This window comes from Mugil cephalus, chromosome 2 (genome assembly GCF_022458985.1).
Source record: "Mugil cephalus isolate CIBA_MC_2020 chromosome 2, CIBA_Mcephalus_1.1, whole genome shotgun sequence".
Classification (NCBI taxonomy): domain Eukaryota; kingdom Metazoa; phylum Chordata; class Actinopteri; order Mugiliformes; family Mugilidae; genus Mugil; species Mugil cephalus.
In genome coordinates this window covers 11,756,308-11,774,041 of record NC_061771.1, presented here as the reverse complement: position 1 = coordinate 11,774,041, position 17,734 = coordinate 11,756,308, and the positions used below count along the sequence as shown (strand labels likewise).

Below are 17,734 nucleotides of genomic sequence, written 5' to 3'. Positions count from 1 at the left end.
GCAAACCTGAGTAATACAATATTTCAGATAAATATGATCCAGTATAAAAAAAATCCACCACATGAAGTGATGGTTTTGCTGTGTTTTTATGTTTATGTTAAATAAAGTGTGTTTTTAATGTCTACATTTCTCTTTCCAAATTGCCTTACACTTCAATAGTTTTTGTTTTTTTTCTTCTTTTCTAGCCTTTTTGTTCCCTCCATCTCCAACTGCAAATGTCAGAGAACCCGTACTTGTCGGGAACAATCTCCACCAAGAGTTCTGCACCGGGGATCATAGTTGCCACAGGTCAGTCACAACACTGAGGAAATTAGAACACTGATTCGTAGCTACATTGGAAGTTGCTGCTGGATCTCTTTTTACTTCTATACCATGACATGTTGGGAATCCCATGTCCACCGATATGCAACATGTAACAGTTGGTGTTCTGCAGTGTGCAAGAGATGAAAGGGACGAGGGAAGGAAGACGTATTAGCAGCGGTGAAAGATGCTGCGAGTGCGCGTCTGTTTTGTCTTTGGTGTTGAGAATGCTGAATAAACATACATCTCCACTGCCGCCCTTGCACGGCATGTCTTTGTGTGTGTGTGTGTGTGTCTGTCTGTGTTTTGCTGGCCAAGAGTTTGCTTTGGCACCGTGATTCACTTTGCCCGCTGCGCCTTTTAAGACGTCAGCTGGTGCAGAGATCATCTCACCAACATGACAAACACCATCCAGATCAAACACATGCCCGTTTACTGAGCCGTGGCCAAGATGGTAGAGCAGATCAACAGAGGAAATCAGTTTGCCTGCTGCACACACAAAAAACTGAAGAGATACTATGCTCTAACGCTGCCCTCCTTCACGTCTGACTTTATGTTGAATGATGCAGGCGTCCATATGAATTAAGCTGACTATTCTCAGTGTTATTCAAACAGGCCGAGCCACAGAAAGCTGATCTGGGATTCGAGCCAAAATAATAAATGAATCAGGGACGTGCTGTGATTGGCAGCGTGTATATAAAACACGCATGTGGCTCTTTATGTGTGCAAACTCACTGTGGTTCTGCAGTCCCATATTCTGTTGTCATCTCCACTGCAGGAAATATTGGAGCCGAGCTGTCTTACAACAACGTTGGCATGTTCATCTCATCTGATGCTGGGAATAGCTGGAGACAGGTAAGACACGAACCAACCACCAACAGACACGTATAACAAACTCTGACAGCGGCTGTTAAACATTTAACAGCTGCTTTACAAATATTGCATCAGGACGACTTGTTATGCAATCAAAGTAGTGCTTTGCTAAGCCCTGCCACCTTCAGGTACCACTCCAGAAAGACACATAAGCCACTTACAAGAGGCCTTAAGGGACGATCAGTGATGGAGGATAGAGTTCCCTTTAGATGTTCCAGGTTCATAGTTCTGGTATGATACGTTCCAGCTCACATTCAGTAGATATGTTTCTATGGATTCTAGTACTCCACTAATATTGAGAATAATAAATTCTCATGTACCTCAGTCAGGACAGACGGGCCTGATCAGAAGGAGTTTGCAGTCAGATTGAGAGGGATGAAAGGCTGGAATAGTCGCACTCAATTCTTACCAGAATATGAGTCTGGTAACATTTAGATTTCATTATTACTATGAAGGGATAATTACAGGATAAATCCAAAACTAATCAGAGCCAATTTGTTGTAAACAAATGTAATTCCTGTGCACTCAAATAACAAGTATAACGACACCGCTGTTATTCTTTTGTCCATCACCCCCCAAAAAGAACCACTCAAACAATTGAATTGGCCCAGAGTATAATCAGTTCCCAACAAAGCAACTCCAGACCAACGTTTTATAGGCAGGGTAAGTCAGGCTGAATGTGAAGCTGTGTTGTGTGGTGTAAACCTTTGATTATCAGTACAACAGCAAAATCTCAGCCCCTAATAACCATATAAACACTTAATCTGATACTTTATCTCTGGTTGGAATGAATCCATTCTCTCTGAGTATATTTGGACTGATGTTATAGATGAGTGACAATTGATGTGCAGTTAGCCAACAACCCAAGGCCTTGAAATGAATGTGAGGTTTGATGTGATGTGTGAAGTTAGTTTAATTAAGAGCAGAGTCACACAGTGATCCGCTCTCAGCCGACATGCTCTTCAGTTTGTTTAGTTGTCAAACGGTGGTACTGCTCTCTGTACTCTGTATGTGGCTTAGCGTGCTGAGATGTTAGTGCTGGGTTTAGCAGGCAGGCTGTGACTTGTTAGGATGTCTTGTGAATAATGAAATAAAAAGAGTTTTATTTTATTTGTTCCCCAGTTGTATTGTGCAACACTAACTTCTGTATCTGTCTGCTCAGATTTTTGAAGAAGAGCACAATGTGTGGTTTCTGGATAAAGGAGGCGCCCTTGTCGCTGTGAAACAGCCGTCAGTGCCAACCAGACATTTGTGGTATGTCCACTTGGAGAACTTTTTTGGATAAGTTTCCTTCTTAAAATGCTTCCCCAGTTCCTCGCAGCTATTCTAAGGTAACAATTACATTAAAAAAGTGCACTTATAAATTATGCACAACACTTGATGTCAACAAAAAACAAAATAGCAATGCAGTCTAGGGCATTGCATAAGCCAAGCACAGCAGCTGTGACCATCCCTCCATCACAACAATGGCAGCGGCAAAGGGTTCACGCTGATCAGAGGAGGAGGGCCGACTATTTTGAAGATAACTATAAACTTAAAAATGAAAACTTGCATCCAGTGACATCAGCAATGCGTTACTTAGCAACGTCTTAGTTTAATCTGATAATTTTTTTTCCTGAAATGAGTAATCTAATGCTTTTAACTATTTACAAACCAATAGATAGAGCAGCATAAAAATAATTTCCATAACAATTACCTCAAATGGCTGAAGTATCAGAAGTATCAATATTGTGATTTGAGAATCAATTTTAGAGCATAAAGATCTGGTATCAGAGCATCGATCTGCACATCAGTGGTGAGTGTGAGCCAGCTAAGGGGGGTGGGGGGACTGGCCCTACTATGAGTGCACCCCTGCTGCTTTTTTTCACTTATCATTAACAGCGAACAGTTTGCCTTTAGTGTTCTCATTAGCACGTTGCCTTCCTCTTGCCAAAACGGGTGCCTACGCTTTGCCTCAGTGCAGACTAATCCAAGTGAGACCAGATCTGTACTCCAGTCACTTTTGCAACAATTTTGAAATTAGTTTTAGAACCAGTGAAGTGTAACCTGCTGGGTTTTTGTCTCCCAACCAATTTAAGTGTGATGGTAGAGGAAGTGAAGAAAAAACTGACAGTCAGAAGAAGAATAGGCCTCTGTGGACCAGCTATGGAATAGTATTGCTTTTGGAGCCAGACTTAGGTTAAACACTACCCCTGTCTGAATCTCATAATAGGTGCATGTCGAGGATTTTCCTGTTGCCAGTGTTTTTAGTCAAATGAAGGCAGTGTTTTTTTTTTTTTTTTTTTTTTTGTTAGGTAACATAAGAGGAGTTTCTTTTTTCCATGCACAGACCTCAGCAGTGTTTCAAGCCGTGTCAAACTCAGGTACTCCTAGTTGTTCTCACTCCAGCACCGATGTTGATAAGCTGTCAGAATCAATAGCGCCCAGGACCCAATGATGAAAGCTGTCCAAATTTTTTTTTTGTGCTGTCTCCTTCTCCCTCAGCAGTTTTGTAGTCAAACATGAAACAGTTCTATTCTGGTCTTTTTTCTCCTCCAGACATTTTACCCAGGATGCGTGACGTTACCTTTTTTTCCTCTCCGATACCAAAACATTTCCTGTTTTTTTATGTTCTCTAAAAGCAGTTTTGTGCATCTTTGGTTTGATGACCTGACAGACTGTCTCAAGTATCCGTTTCACGTTCAGCTTTTTTTGGATTTACCTGAAGCTACAGTAGCTAATTGCACAGAGACTCCTCTGTTGAGACAACACAGCCACTCTGATCTCCCCCGTGACCAGGCTCCAGTGGAGAGCGTCTGTTTCCCTGCTGCTGCTGATGCCAAGTTAATGATGGGAACGTGTTCTGACACTCATACACAGGGTCAGCTTTGACGAGGGGCGGCAGTGGACTCAGCACAGCTTCTCCTCTGTGCCTCTTTTCGTGGACGGAGTCTTGGTGGAGGCTGGAGCCGAGAACCAGATCATGACGTAAGTCCCAAAGTGACGAATGGCAAAGGTGTTGGTGTTAAAAGGTGTTGAATATTGTGTCCTCGTCGGATGCGCTGTGGGCTGAGTGAAAAGTGAAGGGTATTGTCTGGTTTCTGTCCAGAACTCTGATTTATTTTTTTCCTCAGCAGAAAAGCTAAATGGACTAAGTACCAAGAAGAAAGGCCTCCACTGAAAGATGTGATGCATTTATTCTTTCTGACAGCAGATAATGGATCAAGTAGACTGTTTGTCAGGTGGTTATGAGTCACCTGCATAATCATTCTGAACTGTAGGAAAATTGCTTGTGAAAGGAAATGCTATCATTACACCTTGAGATGTAAGTGGGCAGCTTTGGACTATCATGAGGATCCTCAGTCATATACAGTGCTGAATATCCAAAAACAAGCTGAAACAAGCACGACTCTCAAGAACGCTACAAATCCATATTGCTTTGTTAAGAGGAACATGTATCTAGAGAAACTATAGGGTCACTTGGTTTTGTCCTTTCTCCCGAGACGCTTATCTTCTGTCCTATCACTCTTTGTGTGTGTGTGTGTGTGTGTGTGTGTGTGTAATAATAGATGTGTGCTGAGAACTAATTGATTGCATATGTGTGCACATGCTTAGCCAATCAAGCTGATTAAACATTGAACACTGAAGTCCCTGAAAATGTGTGTTCTAGTCTGAAATATTCCCGCAACAAGAGTCGTGACTAAGCAGGAAACGTCATTATTTTTTTTTATGTGAGCCCTCAGAATAAACTAGTAGACTACAAAAAACTTCTGCAATCTTTCTCGTTAAATAAAGGTTTTAGCTTTGGCAGAAGAAAATGTTCATGTATGATCCAACATTCGTGTTGGACGTGTAAAAAGCATAATTGCTGTCAGTTTTTGTGCATGTTTGAAAGACTGGAGATTGGAAGTCAAACAGAACATCCATCATGGTGATCGATGATCATCAGCAATCAGATTTTTTCAAACACATAAGGTTTACAGATCAACTTCCTGATTCAGTTTGGCCGTACAAAGCATAGGTTAATTTTCACTACAAGAACATTCCTTTGGGAACAAGTAACTTTTGAAAATCTCGGCTTACATTCCTATGTTTCTCCTGACCCCCTTTCACACCAAATGAAAAACCTGGGTCAATGCGGGTCGTTCGACTCACTTTTTGACCGGGATTGAATGACCCAGCAATCGACCCGGAATTTTATCAGCTGGGCTTGGCTTCGATGTGAACAGGAATGTTGCGTCGACCCACTAACTTACACGAAGACATTGATGTACCTGCCTGTCACATTCTGATTTTGTCACTGGACGGCCTGTCAGACTGTGTCATTGTAGAAGCTCCAGCGCTGAGAGCAGCTCAAAAACTTGTCTGCTTTTATGGTCTGTTCCCATAAGAGACCAATCAATGACGGACAGATATGATGGACAGATATCAGCCCTATGTCATGTTCGGGAAATCGCGCCGGGGAACGATATGAATAGCGCATGTGCGACTGTGTTTATATACAGCTTGTATAGTGATATGGCACACTTTTTTTTATCAATCATGGCAGCGCACTGGCAATGTGATCCGCAAGCTGCTCTGCATCTGTGGAGAAGAGGAGATTTGGCGCACTTAAATATCTAATGACAACGTTGTCAACGTGATGACGAGAGGGAGGAAAAAACAGGCACGCAGCTCATGCGGCGGGAGGTCTGACCTGGGACTGCTGGCGAGGTGAAAGCACACCAAAGACGGGTCGACCCGGGTCTGAAATTCCGTGTCAACCCCATATTTTCGATGTGAAAGGGGTACTGGAGAAACCAGGGCCTACAGGAAGTTCCTCTGAGGTGATACTGTAGAACTCCCTGCTCAGGAAGTAGAACTTTATAAAGGGTTCAGGAACTTTCTGGCTGAGGTTTGCTTCCCAGAAAATCTACGCCAGTCAAGATAATGCTTTGTCATTCATGTTTTTGTAGAAGACACTCATAGCCTTTGCTATGAGACATGGGAGAAACTTTTGCCAAAGTTTCATCGTTTCAGCTTTTTGGCTTGTGACCCCTCATCACATATTATGACCCTGTTTTAAAACTATAGCCCTTTGTTTCTCAGAATATGACGTGATTACATAAAGTTTAAACATATAGTGTTTTTTGATAGTGTCATATACAGATGCATTAATTTTAAGCATCAATTCTTGTTTTATCTACTCTGTGCTGTACTTGAATCTAGGGGTTCCTAACTTAGGGGTCATGACGAGAGGGAAAAGGAACCTTACTGGAATCAATCTTATCTACAGAATGAGATCTTGTCTATTTGATGGAACTGCTGAAAACCTTCAACATTTTATTTAAATACACAGAGTAACTGCGTCACCTCTCATTTATGTTAATCATGCGATTTGTTCATTTTCATGCTACTTGTAATTCGAATCATTTTCTTGACATTTGCTTCCTTTGCAGCTTTTTTGGACACTTCAGCCATCGCTCTGAATGGCAGCTCATTAAGATAGACTACAAATCCATCTTCAGCAGGAAATGCACAGAGGAGGACTATCAAACCTGGCACCTGCACAACCAGGTACAACTGACGCATTTCATAGACTGGAGTAAAGTTTGTGCCATGAGAACAGATGTGTCGCTCACCGTGCTTGTGCCAACAGGGTGAGCCGTGCGTGATGGGACAAAAACAGATTTATATGAAACGCAGGCCTGGGAACTACTGCATGCTGGGAAAAGACTACTCCAGAATCCTCTCAGCTGAGTCCTGCATTTGCAGAGCTCATGACTTTGAATGGTAAGATGATGTGCGCCTTTTTACAGCACCCTCTTTCTTCATAATTGGGGGATTATGTTTCCCTCCGCTGTCTGCTAAAGAACTTCATTAACGGCAGCTTTTGTTCTCCAACACACTGCCACACATGTACAATGAGACTCAACTCATCCCAATCAAGCCACTTCTTAAAAAACAGCTATCCTTCAGTAGCTATTTCTTATTTTCAAGAGAGACCATCCAGCCATTAAATGGCCTCTTCGGTCCTCTCAAATATGCTCCTTAGGGCTCATCCGGTCTCCATGCTTTAGCCACAAATATCCTGTAACTTTAGATCTGGAGCACAACAAGCAAACAGATTAAGGAACAGTAGAGCTTTTGTCAGCTTCACTGTGTTCATCACTGTGTTCTTAAATACACATGCTTTTTTTAATGGTTTTCTAATAACTATGTTTTGAAGAAAATTAGCCTGATGGATGTTTGCTGTTGTGGAAAATACAGCAGCACCACTGACAAAATTACAAGCTAGAGATCATCACTGCTGCTCAAAAAGAAAAAAAAGAAGTCATCTCCTGTGATCAGTAATTTAACACTGAAGCATACAGGCTGGACAAGACAGAGAGAGCAGGCTACTTTCACTTTTCATCCTAGAGGCCCATTTTCGGCACTTTAAGTGGAATCCATTGCATATTCAGTCCATGCGTCTCATTAATTTACCCAATTTGTTGTGTGTTTTCCAAAAATCTGATAAGTTTGGGGTGGTTTTACACAGTTTTTGCTCATAATGTCTGTTTCCGTGATGTCTGTCTGCGAGCTGACTGTGCTTGTAATTCTTTTCAGACCATGTGGAGGTGTACATAGTTTCAATTTGTATGCAAATCTTAAGCGGTTGTATTTTTTTTTTTTTTATCTTGTAATAACAGCCCCCCCAGAAAAAAGCCCAACTTACAGCCCTTATGTAAATAATGTTTGGAGAAAGGCACAGAGTGAGTACTAATTGGTTCCCATTGAACCAGTGTAAAGTTTGATTTATTTTTCTTTTGCCGTCTGAGTCTGATTTCTGTCTGTCATGTTCAGTTTTGCAGGGAATTATTTGGTACATGATTAAAATTCTAAGGAGAATCGTTTAAGTTAATTGGAGGTGTGACGAGTGTGTTCCATTTCATCAGTGACGTGCATACTTATTTGCCTTATACAAAATAACCACACATCTGTTTTGAATGCTGACCACCGGGGACTGAGTCAGATTTTCCGCCTTCTTTCCAGAACTAAATGAGGAAATCAGGAGCCTTGTGGCAGTTGCTTTTTTAGTTTAATTTGGTTGGTTCCAAAATGGCATTCATTTGTAGCATGAAAGCAAGGCAAACCAACCTCTGGCTTTGTGGACCCAAGAGCAATAATTCATCATATAATTTGTCACATAGAAAATCCTTGAAACGTATGATCAATGTAAGTTTTAACCCAAGATTTTTATTAAAAGTAAGTCAAGCATACATTGAGGCCTACTGAAGGAAAACAAAGCATCTGTTTTTCTGATGCGCAGAGATTCCATCTTCAAGTGTGAGAGCAACTGTATATGGCATATACGCTCACTGGCCACTTTATTAGGTACATCTTGCTAGTAAAAAGTTGGACCCTCTTTTACCTTCAGAACTGCATTAATTCTTGGTGGCATACTTTCAACAAGGTTTTGGAAACATTCCTCAGAGATTTTGGTCCATATTGACATTATAGCATCACACAGTTCCTGCAGATTTGTCAGCTGTACATATATGATGAGAATCTCCCATTGCACCACATCACAAAGGTGATGCTCTGTTGGATTGAGATCTAGTGACTGTGGAGGTCATTGGAGTACAGTGAACTCACTGTCATGTTCAAGGAACCAGTTTGAGATGATATGAGCTTTGTGACATGGTGCATTATCCTGCTGGAAGTAGCCATCAGAAGATGGTACACTGTGGTCATAAAGGGATGGACATGGTCAGCAACAATACTCAGGCTGTGGTATTTAAACCATGCTCAGTTTGTACTAAGGGGCCCAAAGTGTGCCAAGAAAATATCCCCCACACCATTACACCGCCACCACCAGCGTGAACCGTTGATACAAGGCAGGATGGATCCATGCTTTCATGTTGTTTAAACCAAGTTCTGACCCTGCCATCTGAATGTCACAGCTGAAATCGAGAAACAAAAAGTCACTCAAAAGGTTGCAGCCAGGGATTAGTCACACGGTCATAGTCATATTCATTGGGGAGGCTTTGTTCGCAGCCCTGGAACTCACACCGTTTTGATGCCCTTGTTTGAAAATATTTCAGTAATAAATGAATCTCTTCATTAATTAAAAAAGATAGTTTGTAGAAAGAAATGTTTCTTTTGCTCAAAGTGAAGAAAAATTCATGGTGATTAAATATTTTGATGGCACCTGCCATATACAGTGCCTGCTCAAAAGTATTTCCACCTTTCAGAATTTTCTACATTTCTGCATAAAAAAAAATATTTTAAACATCAACGGACTTAAAGTATTGAAAGTTGATAAAGAGAACCTAATCAACCGAAATTAAACAAAAATATTATACTCTGGTATTTGCTCATTCAAGACCCATATATTACATACAAGTGAGGTTTAAAGTAGAATTGCTTGGTTTTAAATGAGAAGTCTGGGTGTCTAGAGATGACACACCACGGCATTTCAGCACCAGAACCTCATCACGTCCGTGAAATATGGAGGCTGTTCCTTGTTTGGGTCTCTTTTGCTGCTGGGCCAGGACAGTTTGATGGACCAATGAATTCTGAAATATACCCGGGAATTCTAAAAGAAAATGTCAGGGCATTCGTCCGTGAGCTGAATCTTAAGAGAAACTGGGTCACGCAGCACCAAGCAAACAAAAGTCTGATTTCAAGAAGAACAAAATGAATGTTTTGGAGTGGCCAAGTCAAAGTACTGATCTTGATCCAACAAAATTGTTGTGGAAGAATCCGAAGCATCACTTTATGTTGAGAAACCCAGCAAGTTTTCGAAGATTTCTAGCTGTTGTAATTGCGGGTCAGAGGAGATACTGAAAACAAGGGTTCGCTTACTTTTGCACCCCACAGATGAAGATTGCTCTTGAGCAAACAAACTCATAATATAACATTTAATTTGTTTGATAGGCTCTGTTTGTCTAGTGAGGACTACTAAGAATGAGACACTGATGTTAGGAGTCATTTTTAGGAGGAGATTCTCTAGGGGTGTAGACACTATACATAATGCACCACATGCCGAAGTGTACGTGAACCCTAAGTTGCTGAATCTGTATTTGTGTGAACAAGCAGGTAGTGCCATCCCTGTGACTGTTCTTTGCGTAGAAGGGTAGAAAGACACTATATAAATACAAGACCATTCAACGTTACTAACCTTTCACCTATTTTGGCCATGTGTATCTATACAGCCAGTCAGCCCTGACAGGACAATAATGAATAGTTCACACTGTCGTAATCACAGAATCAAACTAGTGGACTAGTCAGCTCCAGGCTTATTAGTTTTGTTTATTTGTTCTGGCTTGGTAATTATTGATAAATCAATGTCAGGACCATTATTAGAACGGGCACTTGCTTACTTTGCTTTGTTAGATGTAAATCATCTTCTGATTGGAAACGCTTGCAGGCAACTGAGGGTTAGTCATCCTTATGTACTGTAGAAAGCCTTCAATTCCCGAGTGTGTCTCCACACACACACACACACACAGTTTAACGGTGCTGTGGCGCAGTGCCCTTAATCAATGGGTGATAATAACACAGCTCTAACCCAGACAGGCCCCAGGACATCAGCTATAAAGAGATAAAATGTGGATGTGGGACAATATGTAGCCTTTCACATGCTGATATTGATCAGGTGCTGTGTGGATGTTCTTTTTTGTCTAACAGTGATTATGGATATGAGCGGCGGGGTGACGGGAACTGCCGACCTGCCTTCTGGTTCAATCCTTCCACCGTGTCCAGTAGCTGCAGCCAGGGTCAAAACTACTTCAACAGCACAGGGTAAGGACTGTATGGTTTAAGATTTCAGTAGACCAATTTACAACCACATCCATGAAGTTAGACCCATTCCCACCGCAGTAGACCGTGTAGTCAAAGCACACCTCAACAACTATACCTCATGTTGTTCTGTCTTTGGTGTGATAATTTATTTTCCCTTATAATCAATTTTTTCTTTGTTGTGCCAAGCAGATGCATCGTGCGTGTTCATTCTGGAACCTCCCCAGGGGACAAACACCTCGCAAAGCTTAATCACAGTGGGACTATTTTATTCACGACCGCTGTGATTAAGCTTCCCAAGGTGTCTCAGCGTCTGACACAGCTTGTGTTGTCAGTTGTTATCTAGTGTGTGAGGCTGTTCTGTCACAGCAGCTGCACTCTGCCGAGTTCAACAAAGTAGTCCGTAAACCACAAGCAGCATGATGGGGTTAGTTTTAATGAGAATGTTATTCTGTAAATGAGTAGCTTGAACGACAAGCAGACAAAATAATGTCATAGTTTGAGAAAAAAAAAATCCACATTTCAGTTTTTGGATCTATCCAAAGGTACCGTAAAGTGGTGTTGAACAACTGCACGAAAGGAGTTAAGGAAATGTACACGGCCAGGAAGCAGCAGTGCCCCAACAGATCTCCGAAAGGACTCCTGCTGACCACTAAAGATGGCAAACTCACCGCCAACCTGGACAGCAACGTCACTTTCCTGGTTCATCTGGATGAGGTGAGAATACGATCAACATGATTGGGCTAGCTAGACACGTGTTCTGGACATCAGAGGACAAGAAACACTTTGACAGATTTTATATCAATAGTGCCTATAATCCTTTGGTGACTTAGTGGCAATTTTCTCTTTTACAGATATAATCCTGCAATATATTTGGAGGTGAAATTCTGGACTCTTAATCAATAAACATCCAATGAGTAGATGTCTTTTATCTTTAGTTTTTGATTGAACAGAAGTGCTGAAGGACAGAGCTAGTGAAAAAAAAAATAGAACAAACTATTTTCTGTCTCATAAGTCCTGTATACCAGATCGCTCAAGGCTGAGTAATCATTCTAGTATCCAAAAAATACAAGCTGAAACAATGGTAACTGGGCTTGTAGGGTTTCTTGGAGACAATTTGGAAGTCATCCAAAGAGACTGGTGGAGAGTTGGGATTTAAATAGGAGCATCCGTGGGTGATGCCTACCTTAAACTCACTTGACTAAGGTCTGTAACAGCCAGATACTTGGCTGTTGTTGGAAGAATCTGTTTGATCCTGCTTTCTTTCCCAAATGAATGATATTGTAATAACCCATTATCGACCAGAGACTCATGCCAGTGTGTGAACAGGGGTAAAACGTTTTGAGGACAGATTGTTGGTAGATTATTCTTAACCTCAATCCACTTCTTTTCCAATTTGACACAGTCCACTTACTTTTATGCAAAAAAATTACTCAAAACATTGTTTCATTCATTTTCTGTAACCACTTATCCTCTGGCTGGTCACGGGGGGGCTGGAGTCTGTCCCATGTGTCATTGAGCAAGAGGCGAAGTACACCCTGTACACCTCTAGGATTACATGTTAATTTCAAGGTAAAATTTGAGTCCATCCATTCAAAGGTGTTTCCAATAAGTGTAATAAGACTCAAGACCTCAGAGACTCAGAGACCCGAACAGAACGTTTCTGCCAGTCTGCTGTTTGATCAACAGCCTGCAGTAAAGCCAAAATACCATTGGGAAATTATGTTGTGGTTAGATGAAACCAGTGTGGAATTGTTTGGTTTAAATGGGAGCTGTCATGTTTGGAGATGAGACAACATTGCATTCAAGCACCAGAACCTCATCTCCTCTGTGAAACAGGTAATGTCCTTGTCCTTCGGCCTGTGTTACTGCATCTGAGCTAGTCAAAGGCCTGACCTTAATCCAATAGAAATGTTGTGGAAGGACTCAAAGCAAACCAGTAATGTGATTAAACCCACTAACATCTCAGAACTGAGTTGGTTCTTTACTGAGAAATGGGCTGACATTACTCCAAGCTGCTGTAGATCAGCAGATACTGGAAGCGTCTAGTTCCTGTTATTGCTCCACAGGGAGATCACACCAGATGCCATTATCAAGGGTTCACTCACTATTACAATACACAGGTATAAAGAAATTACTATCTTGATAAAATAATTGCACAAAGATATTTTTGTTCAATTTGTTCAATTTCTTTTTGTCTACTTTGAGGACTTCCACTAAAGTTTTGAGTAATTTCTAAGCTGATATTTAAAAAATTCTGATGGGCGCATATACTAACGATAGTAGTATCTGAAACACAGAAATTCAACCGCTTATTTCTCTCTTGATTTATCTTCAAGTATTTTGAAAAAGGTAACACTATTTGAAACTTGATTTTTCCTCAGAGGGTATCTTTAATGGAGCCTTCACAATGCAAGTGTGTTCAGAGCCAGGCCTGCCAAGCTGCTTGGTCACTAGGAAACTGTATCAGATGGTTCCTGGGTAGAATATGATCATATTAACTTCAGGCCTCGGGGTGTTAACAACAAGAGTGTTTTCTTGCTTCTGCAGGAACAGCCCAAGGTAAGTGTGTGTCCCCCTGAGGTCTGGTCCAGACCCAGTTGTCATATTACTCTGCGATGAGTGGAGGAATCGAGGCATGTCTTCTTTCATCGAGAGTGAGTTTCTCAGATGGAGGAGGGATGGGGATGATGGTGGGTGGCAGAACGATGCGATAAAAGAAGACGAGGACGGGGTAAAGGATCCTTGTGGCATCAGCCCTATTTGAGAAAATTCTCAAGATGAATTCAAAGTTTAATTTATATTCATGAAGCCCGCAATGGCTGTATTTCTTGGGGAGAGCAAATGGCATTAAATATTTAATGGATAGAAGACTCTGTGGCTATGAGCCACATTTAAAAATAGAGTTCGAAAGAACAAAAAATAAATGGCACATGATTTGTGATATAATAATGTTTGTATCATTACTATTTTTTAATTGTTTGGCTTTATGCAACCCTTTATGCAACACAGTTATTATGTCTACAGATGGCTTTGTTTTAAGTAAACAACTGAAAGAGAAATAAAGGGTTATGTGACATCAACAAAATCTCAAATAATTCACAAAGAATTTAGCTGCCATTCCACACTGAGCATCAAAGGACGGAGATGGAGAGAAAATGAAAGACTTGTTTTTTTTATCTGCAATTCAAATTCATTCCTATATGAATAGACCATATAATGCTTTCAGACCTTCATTTTACATCTTGGTGAGTCTTTAGAATCATGTTTAAGTAACAGCTAAATCACAGGAACTCGTCTTTGTTCAAAATACAAAGAACTGCACAATGCGACTGACTTCAGTGGCAGCATTTACTAGGTAGAAGTGTGTTTTGCAATGATGAGCGTCCTGCTCTGTCCGGAAATATATGTCACTACAAAAGTAGTTGTGAAAACAGTGTCCAAGGCAATCCCGTTGTTTTGTCAATTGCATAGCAACAGTGTAGGGATGTAACGATTACCAGTTTTGTGATAAACCGCGGTAAAATTCCAGACGGTTAGAATTACCATTTTTATTTATTTATTTTTATTATCATTTAAGCTGTGTCTGATTATTATTTGTTTTTACAAAATAAAATTTGGTTAAATCATTTCAGTGTGGGTAGGTAGATGCTTTATTCATCCCAAACTGGGAATTTTCACAGTTGCAGCAGCGATGTACAGGCACTCACACCATACATCCGGTAACACTTTCTATGAAGGTTGTATTTATAGTGCCCTATGAATGCACTCATAATGTTTTATAAGGTGTCTATAAAGCATTATAATGGTCATTATTACATCTATACATATTCACAAGTCGTTATAACCAACTTCATGATGCATTATGACAACTGGTTACGAATGATTATAATTTTAATCTGAATAGTGCATTATAAATATGTCAATATCTGCCTAGTCACTTGTTAGTTTTATAATGCATCATAACTACTTTGCTTTGCTAAATGTGTATAGTGATGCATAATGACTTTTGACTTCGCCTACAGTGCTTTATGTCTGTACTTATAAGTATATGTAATAAAGTTATAATAATGAATACATCTCCCTACAGCACACTGTTATAAACAGCTATGCAATATCATAAGTGCTATTTGTCAGCGCTAAGTAAAGTGACAAGAATATGACAAGATTATTAACAGATATAAGTTACTATGAGTAATTAAAAGGTGCAATGAACTAAGTCCTGAGTGTGGCATCTTTACCCCATATGCACAGTGTTAATATCATAGGTGTTATTTGTCAGCTTTAGGTAAATTAGTGCAAATGAGATGCCTGGACAGTAAAGACAAAAGAAATGCATTTAGTTCACTTTATTTTCATTTAAGCCAACACACATAATCAGAATGATTATCAACGCTCTGAGCACATTACACAAACACATGAAACTGGCCACAAATGTGGCACGGCGTGGTCCTAGAGATGTGGCCCTTAAAAGTGCCTTTGGGTTGGTGACGTGATTCAGGGTCAGAGGTCAGGAGATGGTTTGACAGCTAATACAAGAACAGAGGCAAATCTTTAGTGCTCTAGCTGGGTTTGTTTTTTATGCAGAAAGGTTTGATTGAAAACAAATAAACAGATCAGGGTTTTTTTTGTTTAAAGCAGCCTAATGAGACATTGTGTTACCGCATATCGTGCAGGCAGCGCAGATTACCCGTAGGTGACTTAAGCTAGCTACACGAAAGTTACCAGACACGGCTAGTTTTAACTCACAAATTAGATCGTTTTCATATTCTTGCGTTTAATGATTGAAACCATTCGAAATCATTGCTTTAATATGTAAACGATGTGCTTCATGTAAGCAAAGTAAGGCATTCGCTCAAAAAACACTAGCAGGACAGAGAGACGACCTACCTGTCCTGGAGAGGACTCAGAGGAGAAAGGAAAGAAAAGACGCTTTACGACTAGTACATACAGTCAATGCTTTACGACAGTGGGAGGAGCTGGGGACGGAGGTGGGTGGGTGGGGTCAGAGGTCAGGGGTCATGGACTAAGGAATGACACTTCTACAATAATAATAATAATATAAATAAAAACGATATCAAAATAATATGACGGCATTCAATAAATGCGGACATTTCTAGCGATCCTGTATAAAGAAGCGGTTAAATGCCAACCCGGTGTCACAGTGGATGTGAAACTGTCACGAAAATTAATCTATTGTTTGGTGCCTGCCGATTTTTCTCAAATTTTCATGCCGCTCGAAACGAATTTCAAACTGATGTATTTCAATTGGAAGTTATTTCGTGCTATGAGGACGACTGTCAATGGGACACTGCGCAATGAAGAGGTTTGATTTAATTTCATTTAGACTAGATTTGTAATGGTCTTATTTCGGTTTTTAATGTAACGTCAATTTTGCTGCAGGATTCGGCACTTTGAGATTCGAAAAAAAATTAATGGTTATTTGTTATATCGGTCTCTTATACAGGATCGCTAGAAATGTCCGCCTTTATTGAATGCCGTCAGATATTATTTTGATATCGTTTTTATTTATATTATTTATTTTTATTATTGTAGAAGTGTCATTCCTTAGTCCATGACCCCTGACCTCTGACCCCACCCACCCACCTCCGTCCCCAGCTCCTCCCACTGTCGTAAAGCATTGACTGCATGTACTAGTCGTAAAGCGACTTTTCTTTCCTTTCTCCTCTGAGTCCTCTCCAGGACAGGTATGTTGTCTCTCTGTCCTGCTAGTGTTTTTTGACCTAATGCCTAACTTTGCTTACATGAAGCACATCGTTTACATATTAAAGCAATGATTTCGAATGGTTTCAATCATTAAACTCAAGAATATGAAAACGATCTAATTTGTGAGTTAAAACTAGCCGTGTCTGGTAACTTTCGTGTAGCTAGTTTAAGCCACCTACGGGTAATCTGCGCTGCCTGCACGATATGCGGTAACATAATGTTTCATTAGGCTGCTTTAAACAAAAAAAACCCTGATCTGCTTATGTGTTTTCAATCAAACCTTTCTGCATAAAAACAAACCCAGCTAGAGCACTAAAGATTTGCCTCTGTTCTTCTTGTAGTTGCTGTCAAACCATCTCCTGACCTCTGACCCTGAATCACCTCACCAACCCAAAGGCACTTTTAAGGCCACATCTCTAGGACCACGCCGTGCCACTTTTGTGGCCTGTTTCATGTGTTTGTGTAATGTGCTCAGAGCGTTGATAATCATTCTGCTTATGTGTGTTGGTTTAAATGAAAATAAAGTGAACTAAATGCATTTATTTTGTCTTTACTGTCCAGGCATTTCATTTGCTCTAATTTACCTAAAGCTGACAAATAACACCTATGATATTAACACTGTGCATATGGGGTAAAGATGCCAGACTCAGGACTTAGTTCATTGCACCTTTTAATTACTCATAGTAACTTATATCTGTTAATAATAGTGTCATATTCTTGTCACTTTACTTAGCGCTGACAAATAGCACTTATGATATTGCATGGCTGTTTATAACAGTGTGCTGTAGGGAGATGTATAGAATTATTATAACTTTATTACATATACTTATAACTACAGATATAAAGCACTATAGGCGAAGTCAAAAGTCATTATGCATCACTATGCACATTTAGCAAAGCAAAGTAGTTATGATGCATTATAAAACTAACAAGTGACTAGGCAGATATTGACATATTTATAATGCACTATTCAGATTAAAATTATAATCATTCGTAACCAGTTGTCATAATGCATCATGAAGTTGGTTATAACGACTTGTGAATATGTATAGATGTAATAATGACCATTATAATGCTTTATAGACACCTT

At 40.2% G+C, this 17,734-nt stretch overlaps 1 protein-coding gene across 1 annotated transcript in view; it reads left to right on the top strand.

Annotated features, from left to right (window-relative positions):
- Positions 1–17,734, top strand: part of sorcs3 (sortilin related VPS10 domain containing receptor 3) — a 214,213-nt gene that overhangs the window by 164,043 nt on the left and 32,436 nt on the right. Inside the window, exons 11-18 of the mRNA XM_047579158.1 lie at positions 186–288; positions 1,079–1,155; positions 2,336–2,427; positions 4,033–4,140; positions 6,591–6,708; positions 6,791–6,924; positions 10,807–10,920; positions 11,463–11,634. Of these exons, the coding sequence (XP_047435114.1) occupies positions 186–288; positions 1,079–1,155; positions 2,336–2,427; positions 4,033–4,140; positions 6,591–6,708; positions 6,791–6,924; positions 10,807–10,920; positions 11,463–11,634 (918 nt within the window). The remainder of the gene's footprint in view (positions 1–185; positions 289–1,078; positions 1,156–2,335; positions 2,428–4,032; positions 4,141–6,590; positions 6,709–6,790; positions 6,925–10,806; positions 10,921–11,462; positions 11,635–17,734) is intronic.